Here is a 15,192-nt window from a genome sequence, read left to right as displayed (position 1 = left end):
AATTTTCATAAGGGGAAAAAAATCACAAATTGATTTAGCAATGTGGTGATCTGAACTTATGACTGGAAAAGAGAGAAACAAATACTGAAATTGACAAGATTTTCTCATCCCTAGTTGTAACCTGGAAAGTTCTATCCTTATCTCTTTGTAGGCTGTGTATAAGGCTGGGGTGCCTCCTTGTAATTATTTACTTTTCTTTTAGGCACATATACACACACACACATATAAGAAAAGAATGTAACAATGTAATTACGACTATTTACCTATCCTACCCAACTTTAAATATGCTACTGGATAGATAGACAGACAGACAGATAGATATAATACAGATGTGAATATATACATTCCAGTAAATACTGCTGAATAAATAGTATTACGTACTATAGTGTTATGTGCTGCAAGAATCTTTAAGGCATGAATTTACTTCTAACATAATTAAAAACTTTTTACTTTTTATATAATTTAAACATAAATTCATCTCACAACTTGTGAAAATTTTCATGACTATTACAATCCTTCTCTATTCTCCAAATTCAAGTCTAAAACTATTATTATTATTATTATTATTATTATTATTATTATTATTATTATCATCATTAAGATATCCAAAGCATACAAAATATTATTAAGCCAAAATAGCGGTGTTTGCCTGCTTGCACAATGGAAATCCACTTTGCAGAGTTAGACTTCTGGTTTCTCTTAACCCTCCTCAGCCTCATGCTTACCTTCAAAATTTGGCCCAGAAGGTTCTCCAAGCCGCTGAAGCAAATTTTGGAGGGATAAAAATGCCTGCTCATGTTAGAGTTCACCCATAATTCACAGTACAGTAATACGGATCTTTGTCTTTATTTGTTTGGTTATCATTATATCATCTAGTCAAAAGGGTTGAATAGCTCTACCAAATTTTTTTTGGGGGGGGGCGCTAAAGATGGAAGAATTAATCAAAAAACGCCTTCTCCCTTTTGCTAGCCTTCTACGAATGAGAGGAGCCCTTCCCTTCACTGATGGTTATTTTATTATTCTGGTAAATATCAGTTGTATCTGATCAAGTCATATTCAGAAGAGCCCCCCTGAAAAAAATGGGCTTGTTAAAAAATTACTATCTTGAAACCACTGATTCCTGAAGGAGCGTCTCCACCCCCATCATTCTGCCAGGACACTGAGGTCCAGCGTCGAGGGCCTTCTGGCCTTTCCCTCTCTGCGAGAAGCAAAGCTACAGGGAACCAGGCAGAGGGCCTTCTCGGTAGTGGCGCCCGCCCTGTGGAACACCCTTCCACCAGATGTCAAAGAGAACAACAACTACTAGACTTTTAGAAGACATCTGAAGGCAGCCCTGTTTAGGGAAGCTTTTAATGTTTAATAGGTTATTGTATTTTAGTGTTCTGTTGGAAGCCGCCCAGAATGGCTGGGGAAACCCAGCCAGATGGGCGGGGTATAAATTATTATTATTATTATTATTATTATTATTATTATTATTATTATTATTATTTCAATGGGTTTATTCTGGGTATGAATTATCTGCCCTTGGACTTTATGGTAATACATGGGTAAGAAATCTAATTACTAAATATAATAAAATACCACCCTCAAAATAAACACAACCCAACATTTTTATTAATTCATATGACTACTGAAATCACACGATCTTCATAAAATTCATATTGCATAGGGGGAAAAATATTCTGCAGTTCACAAAGAACATTCTTCTAGATTATCTGCGTATCTTCAAAAACCAAGAAGCAGAGCTGGCCACAGAAAGTGTTTCCAATAAAGGATACAAAATAATAGATAGGAAAGTGTGGCTGGGAGGGTCCAAAAGAGGTTGTGCTTTCTTGCAGCCCAGCAGCAAACCTTCAAGTTAAATATACTGTAATCATGCCAGTGATTAGTTACTGCTCAGTCTCCTGTCTCCAGCCCGGAAATTAGTCTGCTAGAAACCCAGATAGCTGAACAAGCGGTCACGCTTTATCATACCACGGAGTTTGAGAGGCCAATCTGAAGGAAAGCTACATGTGTTCCATATTAGGGAGAAAATACCTAATTTAAATTACCTTAATTTACAGAACTATAAAATCTCTGTATTTAAAGTACAATAACATAAATATTAGCACGATAAATTCTTTAAGGCTGCAACCCTAAACACAATTACTAGGAAGAAAGCCCCACTGTACACAGTAGTTTACATCTGAGTAAACATGCGTAGGATTACACTGCACAAATATTAACACAGTTTACCCAAGAAATCTGCGGAAACTTTAGCTATAAACTTCTAAGACTTCAAATTAAGGACTATCACTAAAATTTCAAGCTACAAAGCAGGTAAATTACCAGCACTGTTTTGCTATTTTATCATTAGGCACTTGCTGCCTCAGTACATTAAACAACAGTGATCTCTACTCTACAAATTGTGCTGGTTATGCATTATTACTAAAGGTAAAGGGCCCATGGATGGTTAATTCCAGTCAAAGGAGACTATGGGGCCGAGGGAGCCGGCATTTGTCCACAGACAGCTTTCCAGGTCATGCAACCAGCATGGCTAAACCGCTTCTGGAGCAACGGGACACCAGGACAGAAGCCAGAGCTCACAGAAATGCTGTTTACCTTCCCGCAACAACGGTACCTATTTAACTACTTGCACTGGTGTGCTTTCGAACTGCTAGGTTGGCAGGAGCTGGGACAGAGCAACAGGAGCTCACCCCATCGCACGAATTCGAATCGCTGACCTTCCAATCAGCAAGCCCAAGAGGTTCAGTGGTTTAGACCACAGCGCCACCCGCATCCCCCTTGTGGCATGGAGCCTCTGACAAGAACCTGAGGAAGTACAGGCTGTGGCATCAAGATCCGTAGTTCCAACTCAAAAACATATTTGGCCTGAATTTATGGAGCAAATGAGGCTGTGTTGTGAGGGCAAGAGAAGTTTAGCTAACAGGTCAATATAAAGCTATAGCCACCCCACTATAAACAGTTCCCACGGGGTAGGGGTGAGGGACTAGAAGAGGCCTAGCTAATCAAATAATCATCAAGTGAATGCTATATTTAAATCAGACAAAACAAAAGGGTTTGCTGCTGAAATATTGAAAGTTAAGAAAGATCTATTACAAAGTAAGACTAAATTACTTTCCAAAATGTAGATTGTTACTGGTTTGGGAACTGCTGGAGGAGGAGGTTAAATCTGTGATGATTCAGTGGTCTAAAGATTTCGGTTATAATATTCAGATGGCATCCTGGGGAAAGCTTTGGAGAAAGGACTTAAAATTTACTTTAGAAGAAAATTTTATGAAGATGTTCTACCGATGGTATATTACACCAAGCAAGCTGGAGAAAATGTATAAAACCAGCTCAAATCTTCACTGCAGATGTAAAGAATCAGAGGGAACAATGTACCACATGTGGTGGAAATGTAAAAAGATTAAAAACTTTTGGGAAATTATCTATAATGAACTTTAAAAAATGTTCAAACTAACTTTCATCAAAAAGCCGGAAGCCTTCTTGTTAGGTATTATTGCTGCAGATATACTGAAAGAATTAAGAAAGATATTTATGTATGCCACTACTGCGGCGAGAATGTTAATAGCTAGATGGTGGAAGGGAGATAAAACACCAACTAAATTGGAATGGCAGGCGAAGTTATTTGAATATGTAGAATTGGCAAAGATGACAGGGAAAATTAGGAATCAAAGAAACCAAGAGTTTAACAAAGAATGGGATTTATAAATTATATTTAAAAGAAAATTGTTCTCAGATGAAATCTCTGACATGTTTTGAATAACTTCTGCAATGTTATATGCTACCAAGAATATGGACAATTACCAATAAGCTAAAAAAATATGAAAACATGAAGTCACCAAGGTAATGATGGACCCACATTGATTTCATGTACATTTCCCTCCCTGAAGTTTTTAGTTCTTACCTCTTTCACATTGTGGGCCTGTGAATCCATACACACATGCGCAGCGATTGGGTCCTATGCAGCGACCACCATTCTGGCATCCATTTTCACAGACAGCTGTGTTTTGAAATAGAAAAGGGGGGAACCCATAATTACGTACTTGGTCATATTGAAAATATCCCTTTGAAGTTCTACAGAACAAATTAATAAAATGGATGCTTTTCACCATCATTATGCCCAACATGGTAATTAAGTGAAACCTGCAATAAGTCTTTAGAATAGCTTTAATAAGAAATTACCTGCTTTTATGCTCGAGATAGCGCTTGCTATAATACAACGGAGTAAGTGAGGTTTGCGGCAGAGTGTTGGGAAGAGGTCAGAAAATATGAACAGATTCTAGGAAAAGGATCTATACTAGGCTGAAATTCTATACCAAAGGGTGGGGGACAGACCCAGACCCTGAGAGCATCCTAGGAGATATCCCATGAGTTTTTATAGTTTGGTACATACTTTTCTAGATGTATGATGAACAATGAGGTATACACACATATACAAATTCAATGGGTGCAGATAGGAGGAACCTGTTTTTCAAGGCTGAATAAAAGATAAAGGAATACATCCTAATACCAGAAATACAATCATTGAGCCTGTTGGGGGTTATGAAAGAATGGGAGGTGGAACCCAATATACCAGGGGTTGGCAAGGTTTGCTGATCATGGGCCAGTTCACTCCCACAGAGATCATCTGTGGGCCGGACTGGTGCAGTGCGACACCGGAAGTTGCTTCTGCGCATGCCCAGATGTTGAAAATCGTACCTGCGCAGAAGCGATTTTCTGTGTCTGGACATGCGCAGACGTGATTTTCTGTATCTATGCATGCGCAGAAGCAGTTTCCGGTGCCGCTTGGCAAGTTGCCATGCCGGTTTAGCGCAGCGCGCGCGGGGGGGAACTCACCGAGCGGGCGGCTCAGTTTGGGGGTGGCTTGTTGGCCCGCACGTCGCCGACTCCTGCAATATACCAATCATAAAACTGCACAGAGAAGGTCATATGGACTGCATTATATTAAAAATACAGTGGACCTTTTGGATACGAAATTAATTCGTTCCGGGGGTCTGTGCGCACCCCAAAAAATCCGTATCCAGAGGTGCGCTTCTGCACACGCACGCGGTGCGATAGAATGCTTCTGCACATGCGAAACCCAGAAAAATACTTCAGGGTTTTTCGCTTTCGCAACCTGAAGTTTACATTACTAGAGAGTAACGTAACCCAAGGGTCTACAGTACACGGTTTCCAAACCAAAAAAAAGAGAGTTCATAATATCTAGAGAAGGGCAGGAAACCTATAGCCCTTCAAATGTTGTTGGACTCCAACATCCATCAGCCTCAGCTATCAAGGCCTGTGGTTAGGTATGATGGAAGCTGTAGTCACAGATTTTTCCACTTCAAGATAAAAATCTAGAATCCAGATACCATTTTCCTTACAATGGAGGAATAGTTCAACGACTGCTTGAGCAAACTGCAGCCTACCATTTCTTGCAAAAACAAAACTGTAAAACATTGCAAAGAATATTATCACTGATAATTATGTGTGAAATAATATTGCAAAACCATCTGAAACAAGTATTTCTATCATACGGCAATCAAAGCTTCAATTTGCTGGCCTGTTAAGTGAAAACAGGATCAGTTCTCCCAAAGAAACATTTCCTTTTATACCCCTAGGATTTCTGAATGGGCCTCTAAGCAAACAAGCATTTACATACAGCAGAAACCATTCCCCTCCTCTCCATATCGAGACACCCCAGGGGACATGACATTTGTCTGCAGTGCCATGATGTCTGGGAACAGAGGGACGAAAAGCACATATGTAGATAGCAGGAGGTGGCAAAGAATATGCAAACAGAAGGAATGAAGGAAAAGTTTGTGTTGACAAGATCAGAGTAAGTGTAACTTGCTGGTAGGATATAAGGAGGGGCAGTATAATTAGGCTAACGTGCTGTGAAAATAACGCTGATGGCTTAAAATCCGTTCTGCATTTTTCAAGGCTCACTTATGAATCTGAGCATCTAGATTGCATTAACAAACCCCATTTCACACAAAAAAGCTACATATAAATGTACCGTTTCTAAGAAGAGAGCAAGAAACTATACTGCAACATCCTCCAATCTGGTACTTTCCAAATGTTACAGAACTAGAACTTGTGTCACCCCTGACCACGGGTCATGCTGGCTGGGGCTAATGGAGATTGTAGTCTAAAACATCTGGAGGTCATCAGGTTGGGAAAGGCTACCATACTGTGTGCCTTGCCTCATCGACACAGGAAGACGCTGTAACTTTGCCCTCATAATTTCCTAGATTGAGGCCAATGGTAACTAGTGGGGGGAAATGTTATAAAGACAAGAGAATGCGTCAGCCGATGAGTGAACGTACATAGTTTAGAATTATCAGCAGAAGAACAGACTTGAGTGCTATTATGTCAGTGTATTCTGTACCCCACCCTGGGATCTATTGCAATGAAAGATGGATTATAAGTGTGCTAAAAGAAAGAAAGAAAAGGAAGGATGGATGGAAGGTATTGAAAGTTCAGAATAAGTAGGCAGAGCAGTTCAAAATGGCCAGACATTTTGAGCCACAGTTGCCCCTTTCATGAGGCAGTTCTGTATGCTGTGAAAAATGCAAGTTTTGAGTAGGGAGGAATATTTATGTTTTCTTTACAGTTTTGTTCTTTTAAGTGTCTGTTAAAAGAAACACACACAAGTCTCACTTTACGAGCATTCGCATATCAAGTTCAAGATTTCCATTCATTCCTATGGGAACACTTTGAATGCAGGATTTGTCCACATTCTTCTCCCTAACTCTCCATGTCCCCCCACTGTAAAAAAAATAAAAATTGCTGCAGCCAATTGGTAAAAGAGAGGCAAAGGGGTAAAATGGATTTATCCAATCTCTCCAGCTCTCCGATTTGTCTGATTTTTCCTGCTCTCTAATTGGTCTAATCTCACTCCACATTCCCTTTCTTCGTGGTTTCTGTCTGAAAATGTCAGCCACCAACCATCAAAGCACAAAAAACCCCAAGGAAATAAGGAAGTTGGCTGTTCAGGTATGTGACTCTACAGCATGTATAGCAAGGTTTTGACAGTCCATTTGTGTTCGAAATACTTGGGTTTCTTTATTTGCCTTCTTACTCTGGAAAAAAAACCAGTTTGTACAAGAACTTAAAACCCATTATTGCATTGAGCTCCATCTGCGAGTTTCCCTTTCGTTGGACTGCAGTTAAAGAGATACTCTAAAATGAAATAATCCAGAGTTGTTTCACAAGTGCATATTGCAGTGCAATCTATAAAGTGCTAAAAGTATCTATGTCTGCAATAGCTCCATTTTTACCTAGCAGATTGCAACCATAAGAGGTTTCAGTGTCTTAACAACTTCCTCAAGCAACAGCTAAAAGTGATTTGGTCTCAATGTTTTTAGGCAGGTTTCCAACCCAGCCCCTATAGCGTATGGTCAGGTTTTGAAAGCATTCAGCTTTCCTGTGCCAAAACAACACAGAAGTAGGGAGTGAATAAATCATTCATATACTGGGGGGGGGGGAGGCGGGGAGGGAAATGAAAGGGAGGGGAGAACTTTGAAGTGTGCTAGAACTATCCCCTTATATCACAAGGGGAAACACATAAAAATGTACTGTTGTCGCAAGACATTCTACTCCTTATCAAGGCTTATTAAACCAAATTACCTTTCACTCATCTATGCGCAGAATGACAACACTTCTGTGTTGTTATAAAAATATGTAGCAAGTAAATTATGATGCCATGTGAAATAACATTGTTTTTTTTAAAAAAATCTCAAGTACAGTGCATTTAAATAATGTTTGCATAGTGATAATGGATAAGAATAATATTTGTCTAATTTTCATGTGAACTACAATTCAGTGCACACAAGCTGGACCTGCAACAAAATGGTGCAGTGTGTGGCGTGCTCCTGTCTGCTGATCCACTCAGCCAAGCATGCCCTCCTCCAGGATATGGAGAAAGGGAGAAAGGGAGAAAGAGAGAGAGAGCTTTTTTATTCTCCGCCCTCCCCACTACGCCAGCAAACAGTCAGAATTCCGAAGCCAAAGAGAATATTCATGGGGCTTTTGGGAGTTGTCCCCCCTTTAAGAGGTCCTCTAATATTTATTGTACTTCTGCAAACCTTGGGAACTACCAGGTCTTCTGATATCCCCTTCTCGTGCATGGATGGGGTGGTTCTGGCTACAGAAACACAAGCACACAAAGACTTGAGCATGTTATCAGCTTATAGGTTACGGCCCAAATCTTCAAGTGTGGCTAAAATAACTGCACCGTTTATTGCCAGCTCAGATCTTGATTCTCACTGATATAAAATGCCAGAGCCAAAAGAACCGCTGAAAAAGGAGACAGAGCTAGTAGAAGGCAATAAATGTTTGAAATTTAAGGAGCAAGCAAGGGTATGCAATGTAAGAGCAAATAATATAGGGAAGGAAGGAAGAAGCAACACACATAGAAACACAGAAAGATAGCAAGGGTAGGAAAGGGAATTCTATTCTACAATTATCTACCCTTCTCTTCCTAAGCTCCATTCTGTCTGTCTCTATATGGACAATAAAGACTACTCGAAGTGTATGGAGACATAATACCAAACAATGGTTTGGTATTAGCATGCATGAGCAGTCAGGTTTGATGTTGCAAACTCCATCCTCCCTCTCTCATACTCTTGCACACTGCAATTTCTAAACGGCGTTCTTGGCAAATGATTTTGCTATTGCATCAAAAACGTGGCAATCTATAGTCTGAGTAAACTGTAGTTTGCTCCTAAACCAGAATGAAACCATGACCTGGGATCTTGGTTTAAAGGCAAATTATGGTTTTCCTACAGTCCAGAAGGAAGCCAAAGTATCTACTTACGTTGTCCACAGTAAGTACCAATATATCCCTTCTGGCACTGGCATTGGTCTTCTAGACAGGAACCACCATTCATGCATCTGATACTGCACTGTTGTACTGCAGCAAAACACAAACAATTTGAAATTATGGCAGGTAGCTTTAAAAAATGCACAACCACCAATCAAGCATGCAGTGATATTTCAAGGCTGCCCAAATACTTGCGATAGGTATTAATTTAAAGCAGAAAATAGGAAATAACCACATAAGAATATGTAACATATTTCAGCACCTCATTAACTGGAAAGACTTTGCTGTAATCTTAAAAGCGATCTAAGGCACGTTATTTTAAGCTACAGGCATGGAGCTAAAGGCTGGTGAATTCCAATGCATGTGTAACTAATTCCTTCATTTGCTGCTACCCTGTCAGAAAAATGGGGAAGTCTCTCACCTCTTCACTTATACACACTTGCCTCCCCACTTTCTCACATTAAGATATCTGTGTCCCCCCTCCCACCATGCATCCTTGTTCATGACACTTCTTTTTTTCTGTCCACCCTTCTCTCTTCTTGTGCTGTTGGGGTGAAACTACTCTGCCAAAAACAGAGAATAGGCATGGTGCTCTGAATTTTGCAGTAAAAAAACCAACAATCCAACTATAACTTTTGCCTTTAGACTGCCATACTCAATATATTTTTCCTTCCTCTAATTTCACTATGATATTATCCTTTTCTTAAATCTCTGCACTTTCCCCTTTAGATTCATGTTGTCACTTTGAAGCTCCTTTGTCTTTATCTCTTTTATCCTTTATCTCAAAGGTCTTTACCATTCCTACAATTAGTTTCTTTTCTTTCATTTTCTTATATCAACCTCGTCCCATCCATCCATTCATTCTCTGACCTCAAGGTCTTTTGTTCATTATTCTAGGTGCACAGAATAATCGACATGAATTAATATATTACTACCTTCCTAAATTTTCTTTATTAAAACAGAGGTTGCAATCCTATACCCATTGAACTCAGTAGGACATGCTTCTTGGTAATACTGCATGCATAAAACTGCACTGCTGATAACTTGCTCTTCAGGAGATAAGGTAATTCAAAATACAATACCAATTTTAAAAATAAAATAAAATAAAATAAGAACTACATACATAAAAAGACCCCAAGCAGAGAACTGAAGTAGCTGAATGGCAAAAACTAAATTACCGTAATTTTTGCTCTATAAGACTCACTTTTTCCCTCCTAAAAAGTAAGGGGAAATGTGTGTGCGTCTTATGGAGTGAATGCAGGCTGCGCAGCTATCCCAGAAGCCAGAACAGCAAGAGGGATCGCTGCTTTCGCTGTGCAGCAATCCCTCTTGCTGTTGTGGCTTCTGAGATTCAGAATATTTTTTTTCTTGTTTACCTCCTCCAAAAACTAGGTGCGTCTTGTGGTCTGGTGCGTCTTATGGAGCGAAAAATACGGGTACATTTCCTACAAATGCGTTCTTAAATAAAGGTGTTTTCACTGTTCACTAAAAGGCAAGTAGGGACAGAAACCGTTGGACCTCCCCTGGGAGGGCATTTGAGACACAGTCATAAAAAGTGATGAGCAGGAATCTTCTTTATGCAAAGCAGCACCTTTCATGCAAAAGAGGGTTGGGAAGATGAGACAGGTAACTCTCCCATGCACTTGGTATTTATCTATCCTTAAACACTACCCTAGTGTAAAATGTTGCAAAACACTTTTTCTCCCTAACTTTAAAAATGGAGACTTTAGAGGCCTTACTTGATTTTGTTCCACAGGTTGGCGATATCTGACCACTGGAACAAGTGCACATGTTGGGGCGAGAACAAAATCCATCACCACAGCTATTTCTACAAATTGCTGAGGAAGAAAATAATGAATCAAAATGCTTGTACATCTTAAATTGCTTAAGAAACCCTGGCAAACAAGATAAATTATTTGCTTAAATGTGTCCAATTCCCCACACCCCCCCCAAAAAAACATAAGCAACTGTGTATATGCTGAAACAATGTTACTTTTGTTTTGGGTTTTGTGTTTGTTATGCTAGCTTTCACTTTTACTAAAAACAGGGCTGTAAATCTGTTATGATGCGCTTAAGATTTTAGAGGGTGGTACAAAACATTACTTCTCTAAGAAGTGAGATTTGTGTGCTAAATACAGGTAAAAGTCAATCTGGAAATCAGAAAATTCTAAAATTATGGAGTGACATTTTACTTTTGCGTGTAAGGGCTGAGAGACAAAACAGATGTGACCTTAAGCGTGTAAATGCATTTAAGACACCTGTTTTTGCTATCAAGATAATAGCCACAAATGAGGGTAGGATGAGTTGGATCAGGACCATGGCACTGGGTGTGGGGAGGAATGGGAGACAGGGCTAAATTCTTTCCTTTAACGCTGTGGTCCCAATGAACCAGTGGCAAAAACTGGTGCCAATGGAAGTTTCCTTCTTGGGTTATTTGCATCTTTTTGAAATGGGAGGGGAATCATTGCAACCATGATGTGGTCCACTTATTCCACAGAACCAGACCTCCTACCTTCCCCATGGCTGTTATTTTGATAATAAAAAGCAGGCGAATTAAATTCATCCATATATTTAACAGCAGGATTGTTTTATCCCCCATAAGCCTAAACTATGGCTTTCTAGTTGGCAACAGTATCTTCAAAAACAATGCTAACAGCTGACTTTTTCCTAGCCAAAGAATACATAGAACTAGTCAGAGACTTTGAAGTTCCTTTGCTGTAAAGATACATGATTACCTCCAGACAAGTGATTATTTTTGAGATACGGTTCATTCAAACATTTTCTAGGAACATTAATTTTAACTATCTCTCTGACCTCGTTTTAGAGACAATGGAATATTTTCTAGCTTAATTGACACATTTAAAAGATGAGCAGATGGAACTTCCCACACCTGTTTTAGCGCTGCAAGGAATAAATAACTTTGCACAGCTAAAGTGCAATACAAATGATACGTAATAAAATTAGTATTTTCACAGCTCCAGCATATCCATGTTTACTCAGAGGAAAATCCAGTGTTCAGCTTACTTCTAGGGTTGCTACCTTGTTTGAGATAGCAATACTTGCATAGAACTGTTATCTTGTTTGAGCTTTTAATGATGATTATTGAAATAGGACAGAACAAAGCATTCCACATGAATATAACAAACCTGCTATATAACTCATACAGTAGGTTTTCAGAGGACTGATGGAGAATACTCTGGCTGAACACATCTATACTCTAAGCACTGCATCTATATTAACGCTTTTCAATGTCCTAGCAGCATATTCTGAGTGAATTTTCCCATCTGAAACTAACTAGATATTCACATGTGCCTTTGAAGCCCTTTGTGCTGTTTTGTGTACAGTGTTAATAGTGGATGTTGTTAATATGGGATATAACACAAAATAGAAAATGCATGTATATCGTAGCCAAGATATGTAATACAAATGTAAAACCTAACAATTTAAGCCAAAGCTATTTCAAGCATCATGTGTGAAAATGTTCTGAAGATTGGCCTGCAATATAAATGAAACTTTGTCCAAAAATGCCATAACTGAGAACAGAAATAAAATAAAGGTCACCTTTCCGCCACTTGAGAAAGTAGAATAAATAGTTAAAACACAGATCTGTTCTCTTACTTTTATTATTTCTGGGTTAAGAAACTTTAAGGTATGCCTTTATGGTGCAGTTAATGTTAAGGCCAACTAGACACCTGGGTCAGAATGTGAACAGAATTCCTTCATAACTAAGTTTAAAATTTCAAACCCCAATTCAGGTCTTCTTAGTCACTTGATTTGTTGAATGGTGCATTAGGATATGAGTTAGAATGGATTATCAGGATTACACTAACAAAAGAAATTTATTGCCCCTTCAACAGCCCTTTGAGTTCAATAGAAGGAACTCTTGGTTCCGGATCTATACTTTTTGGGAAGCATTGTAGCAGTGCTGGTAACTATTGCTGCATTAGTAATGGGCTTGAGGATTAGACCTCAGCATCTATGTAAAGTTATGTATTGTGCCCTTGCAACAGCTTTGGAGATGTAGCACCTGACTTTATAAACTGTTACTGTGTCACAGTGCAAGAGCTCAGGCCATAAACTACACTAACAGATCATAGAATCATAGAATTGTAGAGTTGGAAGAAACCACGAGAATCATCTATTCCAACCCTTGGCAATGCAATGGGGCAATGCAAGAATCTTTGTCCCAATGTGGGGTTCAAACCCCTGACCCTGAGATTAAGAGCCTCATGTTCTACTAGACTGAACTATCCTTCAATACTAGCCTGAGAAGTAAGCCACACTGAGTTCAATGGAATTTACTCCCAGGGAAGTTTACAGCAGGCTACCCTCCCATACAAATTCCTGGGAGTGAGGCGCACGGAACACAGTGGGCCCCACTGAACACATCGTTTTACTTTTGATTAAACTTGCATTGCATTGTGCTCTTAACTTATAAAACCCCAACTGCCTGAACCTCTTCTCTCTAAATCCCAGAGATAGTGGATGTTGATAATATTAGTCAGTGGGGAAATAAAAGCCCTCTAGTCTGCATATGCCCAAATGAACTTTAACATTTTTCACATGTTCCAGGGCTGAACTCTGACCTTAGCCACAGGATGTAGGCTCGCTCCTGGTGAGTCCAAACCACAGTTTAACTGATTTACATGCTTTTGTCAAGTCTTATCAGTTGTCACATAGCTCAGCACAATAAAGAGCTTTGCCAAATAAACAATCATGTTGTTGTTAAATATATATTTAAGAAAATCTAATCTAGATCTCTTGTAGCACAGCCCCGAACTAACAAAAACAACCAACAGCCTTATGTGAAATATTATTCCTAGCTAACTCAGCTACATTTTCTCTCTGTTGATAAAGTACAACCTACTTTGCTTAGTATTTGACTATTTCTGTTTTAAGTGTTCATTGCTGGATTTCTGAATCTGTAAAAGGGCATTTTTAAAATCAATAGGTTTGTGAGTTAGTGTCTAGTTCTTAAAAGCATAATGGAAGCCTAAACTTAGCAACCAGAGTAGATTAATTCCTTACTTCCTTTTTAAAAGGGTAATTAATTAAAATTCAAAGATGTCTTTTGGATGGATTATTACTCAGAGGTTGTAAAATCTGAAGCCAAACACTTACGAACAATACACTGATTTCCCCCCGGGAGTGTTTTCCATCCAGGACAACAGTAGGAGTGGAATCTGGAGCCACACACATTTGGCCTGTTATATGCAAACAAGTGTGTACACAAAAAATATAGGTCAATGGAAACAGATTTTAGGTCTGCATGATAAAAATGCATTGGCCTCAGAAACAACATGCAAGCTTTTTTTCTTTTTCTTTTTCTTTTTCTTTTTACAGAACCCTCACATTTCTTAATAAAAAAAGCATTTCACTGAATCCCTCCCTCCAAGAGCTAAGAGCCCAACTTTTTAGCAAAAAGAGACAATGACTAAGTAATAAGTATTTAGTAAGGTACCATTTTTAAACAGTTCTGAACAATGGGACCAAATGCATGCTCTACTGTAACTACTTTACAAGCAGTAAATAATTCACACCAAACATATCTAAAACAGCCTTTTCATCTTAACACCAAGAGTTACATTTTATATGAAAATCAGATTTTTCTAGAGGTATATTAGAAAGATTTGAAAGTGGAAAGAAATGATCATGCATTTTATAACTTAGCATTTTAAAGCCTCCCTCAACCAATCTGAAAAAACATGTTTCTTTAGCAGATTTTAATTGAAATCACCCTTCAGCACTGTTATAGCAAAGACCATTAAAAACTTGATCATGAAACTGAAGCAATATTTGCCACATTTGGTATTGCTATTAGTGTCGTATTTACACATGCTTTCTTTTGCAAAAGCCAGATGTTTTTTACACCACTCTCAAGAAACATATGGAAACTTTCCAAGGTGGACCAAAATTTAAAATTAACATTCAAATCAAGCCAATCAGTAGACATTAAGAAGAAAAGCAACAATTACAGAAGGGGGAAAGGACAGAAGTAAATGGAATTTACTGCTAGTATTTGGATTGAAAGTTTGAAAGGGAATGCACAGATGTGTGATGGGACTGATTAGGAAAACAAGCTGTATAGAGAGGTGGCTATTGGGATACAACTGCATCTTAACAAAACAGCCTGGTAGAGACAAGATCAAAAGAAATGTGGCTGTCCATTAGAGCTAGCTGCAAACCAGTGGTTCCTATGTATTGCCTTCTTGGTAGGTTTTCTACAAGACAACTTCAAAGATAAAGGCGTAATCATAGGAGCCAACTCCTAGGGGCTGAGGGGTCTCCAGCCTCCTTGCCATAAAATATTTGAGGGGGCCAGGCCCCCCAAAAGTTGATGGGAATTCCCATTCAAATAGTGTGTGGGCACTGCATCATCA

The 15,192-nt window shown here is 38.9% G+C and overlaps 1 protein-coding gene across 1 annotated transcript in view; it reads right to left on the bottom strand.

Annotated features, from left to right (window-relative positions):
• Positions 1–15,192, bottom strand: part of FBN2 (fibrillin 2) — a 140,531-nt gene that overhangs the window by 122,094 nt on the left and 3,245 nt on the right. Inside the window, exons 2-5 of the mRNA XM_081930845.1 lie at positions 13,934–14,016; positions 10,552–10,650; positions 8,807–8,902; positions 3,911–4,006 (exon numbers count right to left, since the gene is read on the bottom strand). Coding sequence (XP_081786971.1) covers positions 3,911–4,006; positions 8,807–8,902; positions 10,552–10,650; positions 13,934–14,016 — 374 coding nt within the window. The remainder of the gene's footprint in view (positions 1–3,910; positions 4,007–8,806; positions 8,903–10,551; positions 10,651–13,933; positions 14,017–15,192) is intronic.

The sequence above is a fragment of the Podarcis melisellensis genome (genome assembly GCF_964234715.1).
Source record: "Podarcis melisellensis genome assembly, chromosome: 11".
Lineage (NCBI taxonomy): Eukaryota > Metazoa > Chordata > Lepidosauria > Squamata > Lacertidae > Podarcis > Podarcis melisellensis.
The sequence above is the reverse complement of the archived record's forward strand: the minus strand, read 5'-3'. Positions and strand labels throughout refer to the sequence as shown.